This window comes from Ambystoma mexicanum, chromosome 2q (assembly GCF_040938575.1).
Source record: "Ambystoma mexicanum isolate Mex_15411 chromosome 2q, UKY_AmexF1_1, whole genome shotgun sequence".
NCBI classification, from domain to species: Eukaryota; Metazoa; Chordata; class Amphibia; order Caudata; family Ambystomatidae; genus Ambystoma; species Ambystoma mexicanum.
In genome coordinates, this window is record NC_090924.1 from 892749326 (window position 1) to 892767886 (window position 18561).

The 18561-nt window shown below is 47.5% G+C and overlaps 1 protein-coding gene across 4 annotated transcripts in view; it reads left to right on the forward strand.

Annotated features, from left to right (window-relative positions):
• The window catches only part of ARHGAP21 (Rho GTPase activating protein 21), a 1630902-nt gene that overhangs the window by 972180 nt on the left and 640161 nt on the right, over positions 1-18561 (forward strand). For 2 of the 4 annotated variants that reach the window (XM_069648161.1, XM_069648163.1), the window contains 2 exons: positions 1177-1279; positions 1376-1415. In XM_069648161.1, coding sequence (XP_069504262.1) covers positions 1177-1279; positions 1376-1415 — 143 coding nt within the window. The remainder of the gene's footprint in view (positions 1-1176; positions 1280-1375; positions 1416-18561) is intronic. The other 2 variants (XM_069648162.1, XM_069648164.1) reach the window with 1 other exon arrangement.

Genomic DNA, 18561 nt, shown 5'->3' on the forward strand with positions numbered 1-18561 from the left:
TATTAAATTATCAAAAGGCATGATTTCATCACCTAATAAAATAAAAAATCTTAGGCAAAAAGCAACAATGTTATAAATTGCTACTGTGGCTATAACCTCTCTAAAGATGGCACCTGAACATTGACCAATTGTCCCACATCTTAAAGCGGTGGTAATTATATGTTTAATAAAAACATTGAAACATAGTAAGACTCTTTAGATCCCCTCATTGTCCTCGATGGGCTGATTGGGAGATGTTGGAAATGTTGTATCCTTGTGGCTCAAATTCCAAAGAATACTTAATGCACTTTTGTCCTCCATTTATTGTGACTAGAATACGTCTTGCGACTAATACAGTGTAGATCTGACCTACTACATTATCACATGGCAAGATTTGTAATTACTCAATTATGCATTAGTCCAAGCTACTGCCACAATAAATGTGTTTTTAAACTTGTTGTATACTGTATGCGAATTATAATTTTGCTTCTATATTTCTTGATGATCTATATATTAATATTTAAATTTTATGTAGGAGTGCTTATAAAATGTGCACAATCCCTGTTTTGTTTATCATGTAAATTTATGGGGCTTCTCTCCAAAATGATGAACTTAAAACTGAACATAGCGTAGAAGTAGAAATGGAAAGCAGCAATGACGATGAATAATTCCTCCTCGTCCAAATTTGAGCGTAGTACTTTTGATGCAGTTGGACTTGTGGAAGATCTTCATTTATTCGAAGCCATGCTAAGACATTGGTAATTCGAAAAAGGATCCCACCTCCAACTCTGTGGGATTGATTTAAGTTGGTTTACCTTTTTTATTTTTGTTTTTGTTTAGTCCTTTTAAGTCACAATGGCCACACAAGGCTGGAAACTGTAGTGGAGACATTGAAACAGCCCATCTAAGGTTTTACTTGTTTGGCGCAGAACGTCTTGCCATGCTCTAACTCATTAGGTGTTTTGTCATCTGCAATGGGTGCTCATTTTTTAGGGAGCTGTGGAAATGAAAGGATAGTGTGTTTTGAATAAACATAACTAAGAAGCAATTTATTATCTGCATTTCATTTTTTCTTGGTAGCTATGAAAGTCATGTCTGTATATTTGTGTGGGACATTTTTATATAAACAGAAAATGGTGTAGTGTTTTCCTTGCCACCACTGAAATTTCTAATGTTCGGTACATATCTCTGTTGCAGAACCTCCCCGACCCAGTTTTCTCGAGGTACAGCCAAATGGCAAAACTGAGCGATCTAAATCCTGTGATGAAGGACTTGATAATTACAAAGAAGATGGAAAATCGTAGGTTCCTACATTATGGTACATTTTTCTTTTAGTAGTTGGAATGTTGAATAGTACCTGGTTCATTTATTAACACGTGTGCTTTTTGTTCCCCAGCAGATCATTTAAGCACATGTCTAGCCTAAAAGGTCCCAAGGTCAGTTCTTCTGTTTAATGTTTTCTGATTTATATTTGAACCGTTCTGTCATTTCCTTGTGTGATTAAATCCTTGCACAGCTTGCCCTTTACATGGCTACACAAGGTTTAGATAGCTATGACCCATTGAATCATAAAAACAAAATACATGTCAACAGAGATGCTGCATAGGATTGCACGAGTTGACTGTTAATTTTTTTTTTCTTTTAAGCGAAATGTGATTTTAAAAAATGATAACTTTATTGATTTTTTTTTTCTTCCAAATTTGGTTTTATTTAGATTTTCACACACAACTTAGACATTACAAGAACACTGTTTAGAGCATAATAAGACATACATTTTTCACTCCACGCCCATCCCCAAACAATCCCGTATTGTCAACTTTACCACAACCCTCTCCCTCCACCCTGCCCCCACAGAAGGGTGTGTCCTCTAAAGTTTAACAACATTGATTGTTCTTCTAGTCGTGGCGAATGTGCAGTTCTCCCTTATATTATAAGACACCGTCTTCGGCCGCCTTAATGGAGCATAGTCCAGTGTGTATTTCAGGCTCGGGTGGGTAATTTCTAGCGAGCAAGTTTGTGTCTCTGGACGTAGTCCCCATAACCCTGAGTCCGGGGTCCCAGATCTTCATACGATACGCCGCATGGGTTGCTGAGCATATACTTGTTCACAAATCCTCCCCATGACAGTTCGTACCAAGTAGACTTCCCGTGAAGGGCTGCCTTTATCTTTTCCATTATGCAGATACTGGAGGCCACATTTGACCATTGTCTCTTTCCCAGTGCCTCGGCGGCCTTCCACCTCATCACAAGGCAGGCTAGGGCAGCCAGTAGGAGTGACGCTGATATCCCTGTTAACCTTCCGAGTTCCCCTTCACACTCCTCCAGCCCAAACAGTATGAGGAGGGGTTTGGCGATGCGTTGAATCCCATCCAATTCCCTTATCCATCCCAAGACCTCTTCCCAAAACATCTTAACCAGGAGGCATCCCCACCACATATGCCAGTAATCCGCCTTTTCACCACACTGGCGCCAGCAAATGGGACTCGTTGATTGGAACATTTTCGACAGTCTATGGGGGTCGTAGTGCCATCTGTGAAGCAGCTCAATGACGTGCAGCTTATACTGGCTTGCTATCGATATTTGCGAGGCCTCTTTACATATTTTTCACCTATAGGTCGGTGCCTATTTCAGACCCGATTCCTCTCCCACCTGAGCATCAAATTCACAGTTGACCCCTTTCCAGTGTCTGTTAACAATTTATACATGGCTGAGATTAGAACTTTCGATTTTCTCCTGGTATTTGAGTTGCTCAAAGGGGTAAGATTTCTCTGGATCTTCTCTTTCCGTCTGTCCATCAAAATTCCTTTAAGCTGGAGGAAGACTAAGACCGGTAGGGGGCCTATCCCCAGTGCTTCCTCTAGTTCCATGATCGTGATGAACCTGCCCTCCCTCCAGAGTTGGCCCACTCTCTCGAGACCCGCTTCATACCAGGGTTAGAATCTCTCATGGTTGGGAACGGTTTCTCGTATCCCCGGGGCCCAGATATGATTCAAAGGCGACGGCCAGGAAGTGATCCCCCGCATGACCGCCCCCCTCCCTCCAGATCTCCCTTATGGTGCCCAACAATGGAACATTGTTTACCCTGCGTAGTAGCTTATTTCTCAGGACCCACACCATTCCGCCAGTGTGGCGGGGGTTAAATTGAAATTGTCCAAATCCAACCATTGGAGCCCTTTCTCCCCTCCTGAGATTAGGGACAAATGACCCTTTGCTGCACTGCCTCGTACTTCTCGAGGTCTGGTAAGCCCACTCCGCCCTTGTATTTCGCCAACGTTAAAACCTCATATGCTATTCTAGCCTTTTTCCCCTGCCACAAGAATCGCAAGATTGCCCTTTTTTCTTCCCCAAAGAAGGGCTTCGGGAGTCGGATCGGGAGTATTTGGAATGTGTACAAGAATCTAGCGAGATGCACCATCTTTACTGCGTTTAATCTACCCAGCCAGGATATTGTGTGTCTCTGCCACTTTTCTAAATCGGCATGGAGGCTTCTAAGAAGGTGAGGGAAATTTGCTTCATATAGATAATCGAAGTCCCTTGTAAGGTTTATTCCCAAATAAGTGTGTGTCACCCCCAATCGTTTGGCCCAGTGAGGTGTATCTTTCGATGTCACCCTGTTTGAGTTATCGCAGCGGGAATAGAATTGACTTGGACTTATTGATCTTTTTTTATACTCTTTATTTTATCTTATTCAAACAGTACATGCAAGATATAGTACATTTAAAATCAACACAAAGTACAATATATCTCAACACATATATCTTGTAGAATTCTACATATCCCAGGAAATTCAACAGAGAAATTAATAGGTCAAAGAAACTCACATACACTGGCATCATAATACATTTCCAAATGAAAATAATCCTATACAAAAGAGAAAATTCAAATTTACCACAAACACTAAACATACATAACAAAACACAGACACTACAACAAACAGGACAAACACTGACACAAGTAAACATTCACTTAGAGTAATCGTTCATATATGCAAAGTACCATTACCATATACATCAACAAAAGATCTCCACAAGATCAAATACGCCTCTTTACGCTTCCTCTTATACATGACTAATTCAAAATCTGATAAAATTGCCATATCATTAATCCATTCTTCCTCCTTTGGCTTCTTCCTTGTCTTCCAAACTTTCAAAATCTGTTTCACTGCTATCACCAATATCCTATTTATCCAAGAACCATATAAACGAGCCGTCAAACACTGCCCAGTATTTGCCAAAAGCAAAACCTGTAACGGCCTTCTTGGAAATTTAAGTCCTATCCAATCTGTCAAGGACTTCACACCAGAATGTGACTACTTTGGGACAATACGACAACATATGAAGTAAATCCCCCTTATCCCTCCCACATCCCCAACATAAATTGTCAGTTGCTAATCCTAAGTCACACATGCGCACTGGCGTCCAATAAAGCCGTCCCAAAACTTTCTGGTGAATAATTCGAAGTTTAAGATCTATTCTGCTACTATTTCCAGTACGCCAAACATATTTCCAGACTTCCTCGGTAATCGACTAACCCAAATCTGAATCCCATTTCCGTTTCAGGACATTCCATGATTCCAAGTTGGAATTATTCTCCGGCATAAGCTTCAAATACTTGGAAACATCACGTGGCAATAGACAAAATACATTCCATCCTGCAGGTTCTTGTTCTACCAGATTGGATAACATTACAAACACGGTGAAGCTCTTTATCTGCTTTTCTCCTTCCCATCTAAACTAAAAAAAGACTGTAGCTCTTGAAAAGTCTTCAATTGTCCATCCTGCATCAAATCCCCGAAAGACAAGATCCCCCTTGAAATCCAACTACGCCAACATAGTGTCTTATGATCAATTTGTAATGCCGGATGATTCCATACAGATGCCTTATAGTTCAAAAAGACATTACCATCAAAATTACGCAACCACCATAACATCACATCTCTAGTCATTTTAACACTCAGTAATTTAGCAGATCCCCTCTGTAACTTCCCCATAGAAAAAATGTTCTCCAATCTAAATTGCAACAAGGAATCCCTCTCAATTGCTAACCAAATTGGCTCTTGCTCAGTCTCCGCCAAGGCATACAATGCCGCCTTCTTCAAAATTAAACCCCTGTAATACTTTTCTAGACTTGGATAACCGAAACCTCCATCTTTAGTGTCCTTTTGTAGAATACATTTTGGAATCTTAGGTTCTTTTTTTCACCCCATAGAAAATCCAAGAAAACTCAATTTCCTTAAGCTGTCTCTTTGTGAATATTGGGGTATAGACTGCATAACATATAAAACCTTTGGCAGCAGCGACATCTTGATCGTATTAATCTTCGCCCATATCCCCAAATCTACTCTCGACCATTTCCTTACAGCCTTCCATAAAAGTATCCAATAATTTATTTACATTAAACTGTACAATTTTCCTTATCTCTTGTAATGTAGATTCCCCAAATATTTCACATGCAATTCTGACCACTTAAAATTCCAATCTGCAAAATCACACCTCTTAACGGATGTTGAGAGTGGGAACACCTCAGTTTTTTCCCAGTTTATTTTGTAACCTAAGAACTTGCCCATTCTTTCCAGCATCTTCTTAAAAACAATGCTACTTCTCTCTGGATCCGAGAGCACTACAACCATGTCGTCAGCATAAGAAAGAACTTTCACTTCTTGTGCACCAAATTTTAACCCACTAATTCGTCACTCTTTCCTTAGTAACGCTACTAAGGTTTCCAAGGCAATATTGAATAAAAAAGGTGACAAGGGACATCCCTGTCTCGTCCCCCTAGTGAGATCAAAAGCCTGATAGCTTTGCATATTGTTCAATCAAAAGTAACGCTTTCGGGAGGGGGCGCTGTTGAGCAGCCTGCAATATTGCCGCCTAGCTCTGTGATGTTCCAATGAAAATCCTGCTGAGGTGGCGGTCGTCCGGCTCCCATAGCCTTGCAAATCGGCGTGTGGGGTCGAGACCACTGGGCAGCTACTAGCGGAGCCACAGGCGAAGCAACTGTGTCTGAGCTGAGATTGGACTCCAGCCGTCTCAGGCGCCGGGTTGCGGTCCGCGACTGCCACAGGGCTGCATATCAAGGAATGCACCTTGCTTGCGGCTATCCGGCTGTTCTGCAGGGAGTGCCGGGCAGTGACTGGGCCACGGCCCTGCACCTCTGACTTCACCGGCCGGCCCGTTCCACCACAAGTGCTGCACACCAAAGACTGCATGCCCCGGCGGGCTCTACCATCATCCGCCCTGGCCCTGGTGGCACCGGTGCTTCAGCGACTCAGGGCGCCTGCGACGTAGCTGCAGCAACATTGCACCAGGCGAGGGGAACAGCACAGGGAGCGGAGCATATGGGACTAGTAGACTGCAGCAGCGGAGGGTGCCTCCACCGGACCCGGTACACGGCGTTCCTGCATGTTTGATCACCTGCACCGTGACATTGAACTGCCTTTCCTGAGCCCGAGGGAGGGCGCAGTGTCGGCCGGGAGGCCCGTCTGGGCCCTGGCCCTCAACATCGGTCCCACGGGCATGTGGTCTGAAGGATCCGGGGAAGCTCTTGCCAGTTCTGCATGACAAGTGCACCTGCTCTGCTTGCCCCAGCGGCCCGCTTGACATTCAGTCCAGATAGCCCCAGCCACTGGATCCAGAGCCGGGGTGCTCGGTAACTCCTCTAGCTGGCGCTCTGCATAACGTGCTGCAAAGGTGTAAGATGAACTAAGACTCAGAGCCCCTATACTACACTGGCCGCAACCTGTCTCTGGCACACAGCGGTTGAGCGATCCTGATGCCCTGTAACGGAGCCCACCCCCTTTGGGCCCCATTTGAATTCTCTGCAGTGCCTCACACGTGTGTGCCTGGGCTCCACTGGCCCTGCACCGGACTGCCACATTGAGTCCCGAGCTTGGGACCACAGTCTGCTGCTGAACTTGTTGCAATCCCCATATTAGTGTCGCCTGTGGGCTCTTCCCTGAATATTTAGGTGGCACACTGCCGGAAGACCATAGCTGACAGGTCCCCGACCTTGATATTAACCCTAACCAACTTGCTCCTACGCGGTAGTCTCCTTGGGCCTGCACACTACCTGCAAACTTATTTATTTGAGACGGCTGCCTCTGCATCTGGCTGGGTTCCTGGCGGGACTCCCTCCTGCGCCGCTGGCTGATGCCTCCCTGGTGGATCTGTGTGGGCCCTGATACATTTGGCAGCATAGAGTGCTGCGTGTTGCCCTGCACCCACAGAGGGGTTCTGAGGCCTGCCCCACTGCTGGTCCACACATACCTGACTACTGGCATCTGTCCCATACCTCCCTGTCACTCCTGTGGCGCGTACTGTGACTCATGACTGCGTCCCTGAGATAACATCCAGGTACTGCCACGCCATGACTGCACCAACCAGCACCACCGGGCACTGCAATACACAACATCGCCGCAACTGCGCTACTTGACAGCGACCCAACGAAAACCAATACCTTTCAAGGACTATTCCATAACCGCATGATATCTAATAGATCCCGGGGCATGAACAAGGTTGGCGCAATGGACAAATTCGCCAAGGCAGCACTTGGACCCAAGCAGGGTCAGTCCACCCCTGCCAGGAGGATGACGCCCTAGGGAGTGCCCCCATCCCGGACCTCGCAAACATAATGGAATCCATGGCCAAAAACTTTGCATCATTCCACGAAAAGCTGGATGACATAAATGGTAATGTAGCATCACTCGGGTCAAACCTGGATCAACAGGGCACCAGAATCACAGAGGCGGGATCCAAGATTAGCACCAATAAAAATGGCATTGGCACACTGCAGGACAGTGTCTACCCTGGTCAAAGATATGAAATCAGTGAAAGCCAAATGCGATGGTTTGGAGTCCAGATCAAGCAGAAACAATATACATATCATCGGGGTACCGGAAAATGCTCTCAAGGGTAGACTGGAGTAGATAACTGAAAATCTGCTTAAGGACCTGCTGGGTGACTCCGCTTTGTCCCCCCTTCTTTGTTGTGGAGCGGGCCCATAGTGCGCTGACCCTCTGCCCAAGACCTGGCGATTTTCCAAGGCCAATCATCGCCAAAATCCCGAGCTGCAGGGACCAAATCCTCTGGCTAGCGCGCGAGAAGGGAAACTGCGACTCGACACACAGATCATAAGAATATTCCCGGATTTCTCCGTTGGGGTGCAGCAGGAGCGGTGACAATTCCTAGGTGTCAAAAACTGATCAGGGAAAGGGACATTGCCTACGCCATACTATTCCCTGCACGCTTGAAATTCACCTTCAGGAACAAGCTCTATTTCTTTACAGTCCCTGACGAAGCAGTGAAATTTATAGAAGTACATATCCCTCTACGTGAACTGGCCGAAGAGCTAATGGAGAATGACTGAGTTAAGTTCTACTCCTGTACAACGTTGTTATAATCCATAGGTTCGTTCATTCGCCACTCTGCGAGCAGATTTTACTTGTGACAACAATGCCCAACCTAGATGATTACTCATTAAATGTTTACACTGTCCGGCTGTCCCGGTTCTGGCGCACCATGGCCAGCTCTTATAACCTGCTTACCTCCCATGCCATACCAAAATGTGGGTGCTGACCCCAACCTATACATACCAGTTGATCATGGCAAATGGCCAGGCCCAGTCCCCTGGCTGACGCCTGCTAGCTCAGGAAGTGGTCACCAGTTTTATTTTTTTATTCAAATCTTGTGATTGGGGGGGGGGGGACAGGGGGAGATGGTTGCCCACCACGCCATCCTATGGTAATTGTAGCGTTTCCCATAATGTTTCTTTCAAGTTGGACACACGGCAGCGGCGCACCTCACTGCGGCTGCAACGTTTACTCTTATGTTTCTACTATACTCAGGCCCTGGTTGCACCTGTGTAACGAGGGAGCAGAGTTTGGGATGGCTCTCTGAAGTAGGGGTAGGGCAGGGGGGCAAAAACACTGCTGGTTGGGGATGGGCAGTGAGGGTGGCGGGAGGGTGTGTTAGGGTATGTTCCACGGAAAATGGCAGAGGCGGTGTGTTGGTGCACATGATACACGAGCGACATGATGTCAACATCCAGTAATCCTACGAGAGTACAGGCGAGATGGCTGGGATGTCCCTTGAAATTATGACATGGCCACTTAGATTATGACCTGCAACGTCTGGTGGATAGGTAATTTTACCAAGGCACGCAGGGTAGAGTCCTACGCACAAAGACATGGGGTGAAGATACTACTGCTGCAGGAGACCCATGCTTTAGGCCGCCTGGCATCATACTTGGCACCATCCTGGGGTCCTAACAGGTTTTACACAACATATTCTACAAAGTCCAGGGGGGTGATGACACTCATCCATAAATCGATCAAATTTGTGCTGAAGAAAAGCCATGTTGACCCTGAGGAAAGATCTGTTATTCTACACTGTGCACTAGCAAATGAGGAATATCTGTTGGTAAACACATACTGCCCCAATGTAGATACTCCAGAATTTGACGCTATTGTTGCAATACTGATGGGATACATTGGGGTTCCTGTAATCTAGGGTGGGGACATGAACTTGATTATGGACATAGATTTAGATAGGATGGGAACGGCTTTGAGGGCGCTGTCTCGGGCAGCTTGGAGACTCGGCATGCATATCATATCGCTGGGCATGCACGATTTCTGGAGGACCCTACATCCCCGAACTAGGGAGTATAACTTTTACTCCACTGTGCATGATAGCTCGTCTAGGATTGATCTAATCCTGGCTCCAGGCACACTGCTGGGCAGGGTTGTGGAGACACAGATACTCACATGCACTTTGTCCGATCACGCCCCAGTTGTGATGCGGTTGGAGCTAGGGACAGCCACTACGCTGTCCAAAACGACATTGATAGCTGACAATTATACTGCTGCGGCTCAGTATTTTGAATCTAAAACTAGATGGCTATCTCTCCCACTATCACTAGCCGGGAGGATGTTGCTGATAAAGATAATACTAGTACCCAAACTCTTATACATCTTTTCTACTGTCCCAATATGGCCATGTAAACAATACTTTGACAATTTGCACAAGCTGGGCACCCAATTTCTGTGGCATGCAGGAGCGGTTCAGAAAAAGTGGAAACACATGGCTTTACCCTATGAGAAAGGGGACTTTACTGCTCCTGATCTGTCCTTATATTGGATTGCTGCACAAGCCCAGTTTTCCCCGTACTGGTACAAGCACCCAACCACTCCACCACATGTGAAACTGGAAAAGCTTGCAACACCTGAGGCCAATGTGATGTCACTTGGCCTCTATTTTAAATCTACAACCGATGCTATTTCTGACCCCATAGCATCTACCCTGAAGGCATGGCGGCATCTTGGATCTGGAGGCTAACCTTCGCCCCTTTTACAAGTAGCTTCCCATCTGGCAGTTCCCTGGACTGGAACCCACTCATGACAAACTTCTCTCCCAACACTGGCTAGAACTGGGGGTACCAAGCCTTTACTGACCTCTTCCCTGACTTGAAATTCATCACCCCCCAGATGTGACGCCCTGGTCACTCTGGCTCGGCACTTGAGATGTTACAGTACTATAGACTCCGGGCAGCAGTCTGCAAATGGTGGTCCACATACCCTAACAAACCCCCAGATACACCTTTACTACACTATATAGCTAACTCATGCAATTGCCGAGGGGTGGTCTCCGCGATCTATAAAATACTGATATCAAAGACGCCAGACATGCCCTCCAATGCTCGTCGGGCGTGGGCGGATGAGATGGGTCTTGAGATTACCGACACTATGTGGAAGAAAATGTACTTGCACACACGTAAAGTCTCGCTCATGAAGTGAAATGAATTCAAGAGGATAGCAATATTTCTGAATGTGAGTACTATGGTGGCAAAGAAATGCTTGCTCCAGTACTGGAAACGCTCCTCGCCTCCTACATTTCAAATGTGGTTGAATGGATTGACATGGACTCGAACATGTGAAGAGGAATATGTCGTTTGCCTCCCCGTAAATCCACGCCCCAAAAAATGTATGGTCAACCTTCTGTAGCTATCTTAATCGACAGGGCAATGAGGAGAGGGACCCATCAATGTCACCAGAAATAAATGAATGACCCTGATTGTTGTGTACTATGCCTGTCTCCTCATTAACATGTGCTGTTGCATATGCTGCTCATCAATATGTACTGAAACGGATTTATGTGATGGAATATTCCATGCGTGTTGTTGTGTTAACTCCAATGTACCTCTGTCAATCAAAGTTAAAAAAAAAAAAAAAGAATGCTATGGTTATTGATGTTAAAAGGTTTCTGTATGTGCAACAGTAGGTAATCTGCATACAGGCCCACCTTAAGGCCCTCCACTTGTTGGTCCCGTCTGAGTTCCTGGGCTATGTGCTCAAGGGAGAGGGCGAACAATATCGCTGATCGAGGACACCCCTGCTGGGTTCCTCTTTCGAGGCCGAACCATTGGGAGAAATCCCCATTGACCATTACTGACGCTTTGGGGGACATAAATAATGCCTTATCCCCTCTTCTAAACATATCGCCCAATCTCACTTTGCTTAATACCGCTTCGAGAAAGCTCCATTCGACCCCGTCCAATGCTTTCTCTGCGTCCACAGAGAGGAGGACTGTGTCCTCAGTCATGTTCCGAGATTCGCGGATCAGGTGTAGTGTCTTCCTCATTGTGTCTGCGCCCTGTCTCCCCATTATAAATCCAACCTGATCTGAGTGTATCAGCTGCGGCATGAATACTTCTAGTGTTGCAGCGAGTACCCTTGTATAAATGTTGGCATCTATGTTTAATAACGATATGGGATGGCAGGATCTACATTTCTTGGGGTTGCTCCCTTCCTTGGGGATCACTGTAATGAGCGCACGCGAGGAGGAGTCCGGGGCTACACCTGTCTCTAGAATATCATTAAACAGCTCCACCATGAAGGGAAGATGGAAAGGACTTATAGAAACTCGCCATATAGCCATCCGCTCGCGGGGCCTTTCCTAGTGGTAGTTGCTTCAGCCTTTTCAATTTCCTCTGCAGACATTGGGGCATCTATTTCATTAGTTTCTTCATAGGAAAGTTTCGGCATCTCTACATTGTCCATATAGTCAGTTATTCCCGTCCCCCTGTGGTCAGTTCCAGATTTATAGAGGGTCTCATAAAACATTGCGAACGCTTCCGGAATTCACACGTCCCTGTGTCCCGATTACCTTTTCCTTCGATAACTGCCACCTTTCTCTCAGCACGTTGTCCCCTCAATCTGGCAGCCAAGAGCGAGTCCCCCTTGTCTCCTTTCTCGTAGTACTTCTGTTTGAGAAGTTGAAATTTCCGGACGTTCTGCCCTTCCTCTAAGAGTCTAAGTTCTTCACTCTTCTGTTTGGCTTCGAGGACCTTTTCCTCCCCCTTTTCTGTGGCGTTCCGAGCCATTCTGTCCAAGTGGGTTATTTCCTTGCTCAGTTTGTTCTCCATCAACGTCCTCTGTTTTTCCTGGCCCCCTCCCAAATCAGGATCCCACGCTAGGTTGCCTTCCCTGCCTCCCAGACCGTCATTTTAGATATCTCCCCTGTGTTATTTGTTTTGAAATATTCCCTAATTTCACCTTCCAACTTTTCCCGAAAGACTGGGTCTTCCCATAGAGTTGTTAAATCATGTCGATCCCCTGTGTAGGATGCCTCCCCAATCCCAATCCAGATCAACTTTGACCATATCGTAAGGGGGCATGGCCAGCATGCGAGCAACAAGGATGTGAGTCCCGGGAGCTCCCTCTGGCCGCCCGCGATATCCTGCCGTAACATCCTCTTAGACGGAAAGTATATGTTTTTAAAAGACACCTACAGCTGCGGTGTGGAGTGCGGCACAAGTCGGCGAACTATCGGCCTGGGGTTCCGCTTCACGGCGCAGATATTCGGAAGGAAACCTGTCACCGAAGAGGCGCGCAGTGGAGCCCGCCAAAATGGCCGCCACGGGTTACCCTTGAAGGCACAGGAGGAGGCGGAAAAGCAACTCTGCGGCACACGCCCAAGCCCACAGCAGGGATGTAAGGGGCCACGGTGGACTAACACTGGCCTGAACTACTGGAGCTCTGTAATCAGCGGACCCGAGCGATCGGCGGCAACGGGCGGCATCATCGAGAGCTGCGGACACTCATTGGGAAGAGGCACGGACCGCTGTGGTAGCGTGGGGTGGGACGGGCACTCAGCACTACGCAAGGCCCATGGCCGCCCCTCTGCACCGGGGCCGGGACCTGGAAGAAACTCCCCTCCCTCCCGCCCTTCCCCACGCTGTGGTGAAGAGCATAGTGAGCCCATAAAGAAAACAACCCTGTGACACACGCTCAAGTCGGGAGAACGCATAGCAGAGTTACACAGGGCCACGGCGGACTGACACAGGAGCCTCGTAAGCGGTGGATCCGAGCTAACAGCGGCAACAGCGGACGGCCTCGCGGAAGACTGCGGACAATCAGAGTGAAGAGGCACGACCGCTGCAACAACGCGAGGTGGGACAGGCGCCGTGGCATTGCGCGAGTAATCACCCCTCAGCACTGGTCCCAAGACCCGAAGGGAAAAAAAAAAACCCTATCTTCCCGCCCATCCTGCATTGTGAACCGGAGAGAGCCCGCGGTGGACAGCCCCTTGCTCGGTTGCTGACAGCTCTCGCCTAACGGCCGACGGTGAGAGTGAGGAGGCGGTGGAGGAGGCTCGTGGGTCAGGGTGGGGCAGCCGGAGCCAGCAGAAGCCCGGAGAAAGTAAGTTTCCCATAGCGCGGCGAGCTATACCGAACACGGCTAACCCCTGCAGAACAACCAATAAGGACATAATGTGTAACACTGCACCGTACGTGTGAAAGGGCCTAAGCCCTCCCTCACAACACACTGAACTGGGGGGCATCTGTATAGCCAAGGAGTACACCACATCCGGGCCGAAAAGAAAACAACCACATCCTATGTTTAATACGATCACAGACAACGAACCAGCGCGCTCCATAATCCTCAAAGGCGCACAACACGTTAATGTAATCACCGTTGACAGCTAATGCCAGGTCATTGAACTGCACACGGGGGGGGGGGTGCAGAACTCTAAAAATCTCTGAACAAAACCCTCTAATAGCACCAGGCGCAAGGCAAACAGACCAGGGCTAACAGTGCCCGACACCAACTTAACGCGCGAGACTGTGAGTGAAAGGCTTAACATCCACAGCAAGAATCCGCACCTCAGGTAACGAGCTAATATACAACATGGGGAAGGATAAAATTAAAAGGGCGACCATGCAGTGCACAATGGACCAGTTTGCAACAAACTCCCCCAATGCAATGAAGGTCACGGAACTGCCGGCAGCTTCTCCCCCTGAGGCTGCATCTCTAATATTGAAGGACGTGATGGCAGCAATTGAAAATTCCCGTTCCTCAATGGAAAAGAAAATAGATGGCATATCGGCGGAGGTGTCTCTTCTCCGGCATGATCTCCACAAGCTATCCTCACGTACAGGAGAAGTTGAACAGCGAGTATCAAATGTGGAGGATGACCTTGGCGGGGTCCACCGGCAACTAACACAGGCACTGACACGTTTGAAGACCCTAGAGGCACGAGTAGAGGAAGGGGAAGGGAGATCACGCCGCAATAACATTCCTATTTTGGGCCTGCCAGAAAACCTTGAAGGCCCAAGCATGGAACTCTTTTTGGAACAATGGCTACCGGATCTCGTAGCACCTAAATCATTTTCCAACTTTATTTCTATTGAAAGGGCTCAGAGTGCCAACAGGACGCCCGGTGCCCCTCCAAGAACCGTTGTTGCAAAGCTATTAAACTATCGTGACAGAGATGCAATACTACAGATGGCAAGGACAGAGGGCCCAATTACATACAACGGCTCAAAAATTGCGTTCTTTCCAGACTACACTAGGGAGGTGCAAAAAGCGAGGCAATCCTTTGAACATCTCAAAAGAAAACTACACTCTATGAATGTCAAATATGGTCTGCTTTTTCCAGCACAACTTAAGATTTACCATAAGGGCACCACTGTACACTTCACAGATCCGAAAGAGGCCTGGAAATGGGCTGAAACCCACATCGTTGGGGACTGGGACCCAAACAACCTGGGCCCTGGAGCTCGACCCAGACCTTGGAGAAACCAAGACAGACCGGCACGACCGCCCCGACCACCAGAACGGGACAAACCAGCACAAGAAGGTGAATAAAGCGCTGAGGCAGAGTCTTTAATGCTGGAACCCAGAAGGGTCACACCGGAACACACGCAAGACACCTATGAATGAGTATGGTGAGCCCCAGCAATACTCTACTTTAAATCCGCCAAAGGAACACGTTGCAGGAGGCGGGCCCCCAAGAGCGACTACCCAAGACCCGGAACTCCGTGAGGATTGGGGACAGCGTGGTTGACGCATCAAATCAGGTACGGCAACTGATGTACACCCAATGCGACTACTCCAGGGCAAGCACAAGACACTCATGCAAAGGTACTGTGAAACCGTGTCAACACTTTGCCGTGAATCCGTCAAAGGAATATGTTGTAAGCAGCGGGCCCCCCATGGGCCATCACCTACGATCCCGAGTTCTGAGAGGATTGAGAACAATCTAGGTGGTGTAACGGAACGAGTGGAGAAAAGAAAAACTGGGTAACAGTTATTAGTTAATGAGTTGACTGTCCTTTTGACAGTGAGTTGCATTTGTTATATTGGGCGACAGATACTTCAAGTTGGGTGGAGTATGTGGTGATCAAAGTTGTTACGTCTCTAACACACACATTGTCATACCGCTATGGCTGGTAGCCCACGTAACGAAAATGAACAAACATGTCCCGATGGGGAACCAACCTACAGAGTCATGGCACACCTTACCACAGTGCGAAACCATACAGTGCCCTTAGATACCCGACACATACAGTCGTCACTTGCACACAATTCAAATGGCGGGAGTTACCAACGTGAACAAAAATAGAACAATCCGAGTGATGACATGGAATGTGAATGGGCTCGGCAACAGTATTAAAAGACTGGTACTGCAATCATTGAAGAGACACTCCCCAGATGTGACATTCCTTACGGAGACACATCTAGCCGGTACAAATTGTACATTATTCAAGCGCACAAATTACAAGTTAGCATTACATACCGGTTTTACCATGGGGTCACGGGGGGGTACTAATCCTGGTACACAAAAGACTCCCCTTTGTGCCCATGTCCATTACACACGACACAGGAGGGAGATTTGTGCTCACGACAGGAACCCTCTGGGAACGCTCTGTAACCATGCTAGCTGTATATGCACCACCCAACCTACTAACCCCCCTAACCAATGACATCATGCCTCTAATCATGAATAACTCTGCAGACCTTACATTAATTGGGGGAGACTTCAATGAAGTAATGAATGTAGACCTTGATAGAACGCACATAAGATCCAGAAACCCGAACACACGCACCAAACTGGCTACATTCGCTGATGCACTGGGGCTTCAAGATGTGTGGAGGACGCTACACCCCGACACAAGGGAATACTCATACCACTCCGGAGCACACGCCTCGCTGTCTAGGTTAGACTATTTTCTCTTACCACTAAATAACATACATGAGGCACGTGAGGCACAACTTCTCCCCACTCATAATAACAATCAAAACTAACAGATCGATCCCCCCACCCAGCTGGCGTTTGAACGGCTACTACCTAGGCTTCCCAGAACTAGTTGAACACGTCCAAAAGACTACTGAGGAATATTTTGAGATTAACACTGATTCTGTAAACAGCCCGGTAACGTTATGGGAGGCACTCAAGACAGTGCTCAGAGGGGAAATCATAGCCTGGACCACAGCCCATAAGAAAAAACACCTCCAAGCAATACGTGAAGCCGAAGCGAAAGTGCAAAAAGCAGAGGCTGGTCATCTAACCCATGACCAACCGGAAACATACCGCGCACTACAATTAGCGCAGACACGACTGCAAAACATAGCCCTAGACAATGCGAAACAGGCACATACTGCGATGCGGGCAAAGATTTATGAAACGGGGGACAAGGCCGGGAAAATGCTGGCATGGCTAGAACGAAGAGACCTGGGCCTCACCCAAGTTAGGCAGTTGACAACAGAAGAATCGGAATCGGAACCATTAGTGACAGACCTAGGTATAGCGGTAGGCTTCGCAAAATAATACGCTGAGCTATACAAGGCACCAACCTCATCACCCGTAATGGACATCCTGGAGGAAATTACCCTCCCCACCCTAAACACACAACAGTCTAATTTATTAGAACAAATAATCACTGAGGAAGAGCTAACCCAAGCCATGTCGGAACTCCAATCGGGCAAGACCCCAAGCCCGAACGGCTTCCCCATTGAAATATGGAAGAAAATAGGCGCAAATGTAATTTCCCCACACCTGCTACGCTTACTACAACACTCACAGGGCTGTCTCCCCCCAGACCTAAGAAAGGCCACGATAATAGTTCTGCCCAAAGCAGATCAACCACCCGATAAGTGCAGCTCCTATAGTCCTATCTCTCTTATAAACTGAGAGGACAAAATACTGGCGAAGGTACTAGCCAACCGGCTGCAGCAAGTCATACACACACTGATACATCCAGACCAGTGTGGATTCATGCCACAGAGGTCCACTAGGCAGAACATATATAGACTACATACAGCACTGGAAAAATTACCCGAGCTACAGGACCCCCTGGCCCTACTCGCCATAGACTTCGAAAAGGATTTCGAGCGATCTACTGGGAGGCAATCTGGGTTATTATGCAGCGCATGGGCATATGACCGTACTTTATGAGCTGGGTTAAACTGCTATATAACCGCCCAGAAGCAGTTACAAAGGTAAACGGACATGTTTCAAACCTTTTCCGACTAGGCAAAGGCACGAGACAGGGCTGCCCTCTATCGGCTCTGATCTTCGCGATAGCAATTGAACCCTTAGCAATTTTATTGAGATCCACACAAACATGGAGTGGCTTCAGGTGGTCAGGCGACTGGGAGGACAGGGTGTCCTTATACGCAGACGACCTGCTAATATACCTAAAAGACCCACATGAATCCTGCCCCATAGTGACGCAATTATTAATTAGGTACGGCACGTTTAGTGGTCTCCGCGTCAATTGGACCAAATCCATACTATTCCCACTGAAGCAAACAGATAGCGCAGTGCCGGACGAGTGCCCATACCGTGTAGAAAAGGAGCAGTTCAGATACCTAGGCATTCAAATTACGAATAATCTAACAGACTATGTGCCCAAGAACCTACACCCAATAACGGCGAGATTCAAGGAAGACATCCGCCATTGGATGTCCTTGCCACTAACACTACTAGGTAGAGCTGCACTCTTTAAGATGATGGCGCTCCCCTGCTTTCTCTACATACTACAAAATGCTCCGCTACCTGTAGCGTTCAGTGAATTCCATAAAATAGATCAGACACTTAGAAAATTGCTGTGGAACGGAGGTCACCCTAGCTTGGCACTCGCCACACTACAAAAATCTGTATGGGAAGGTGGAATTGGACTCCCCCGCTTGCAAACCTACTATTGGGCAAGCCAAATGGCAATAGTGAATAATAGACTCCACAGGGACACCACACTACCACACTACCGCACAACAGAGAGCAAGATCCCAACCAACATGAAAGA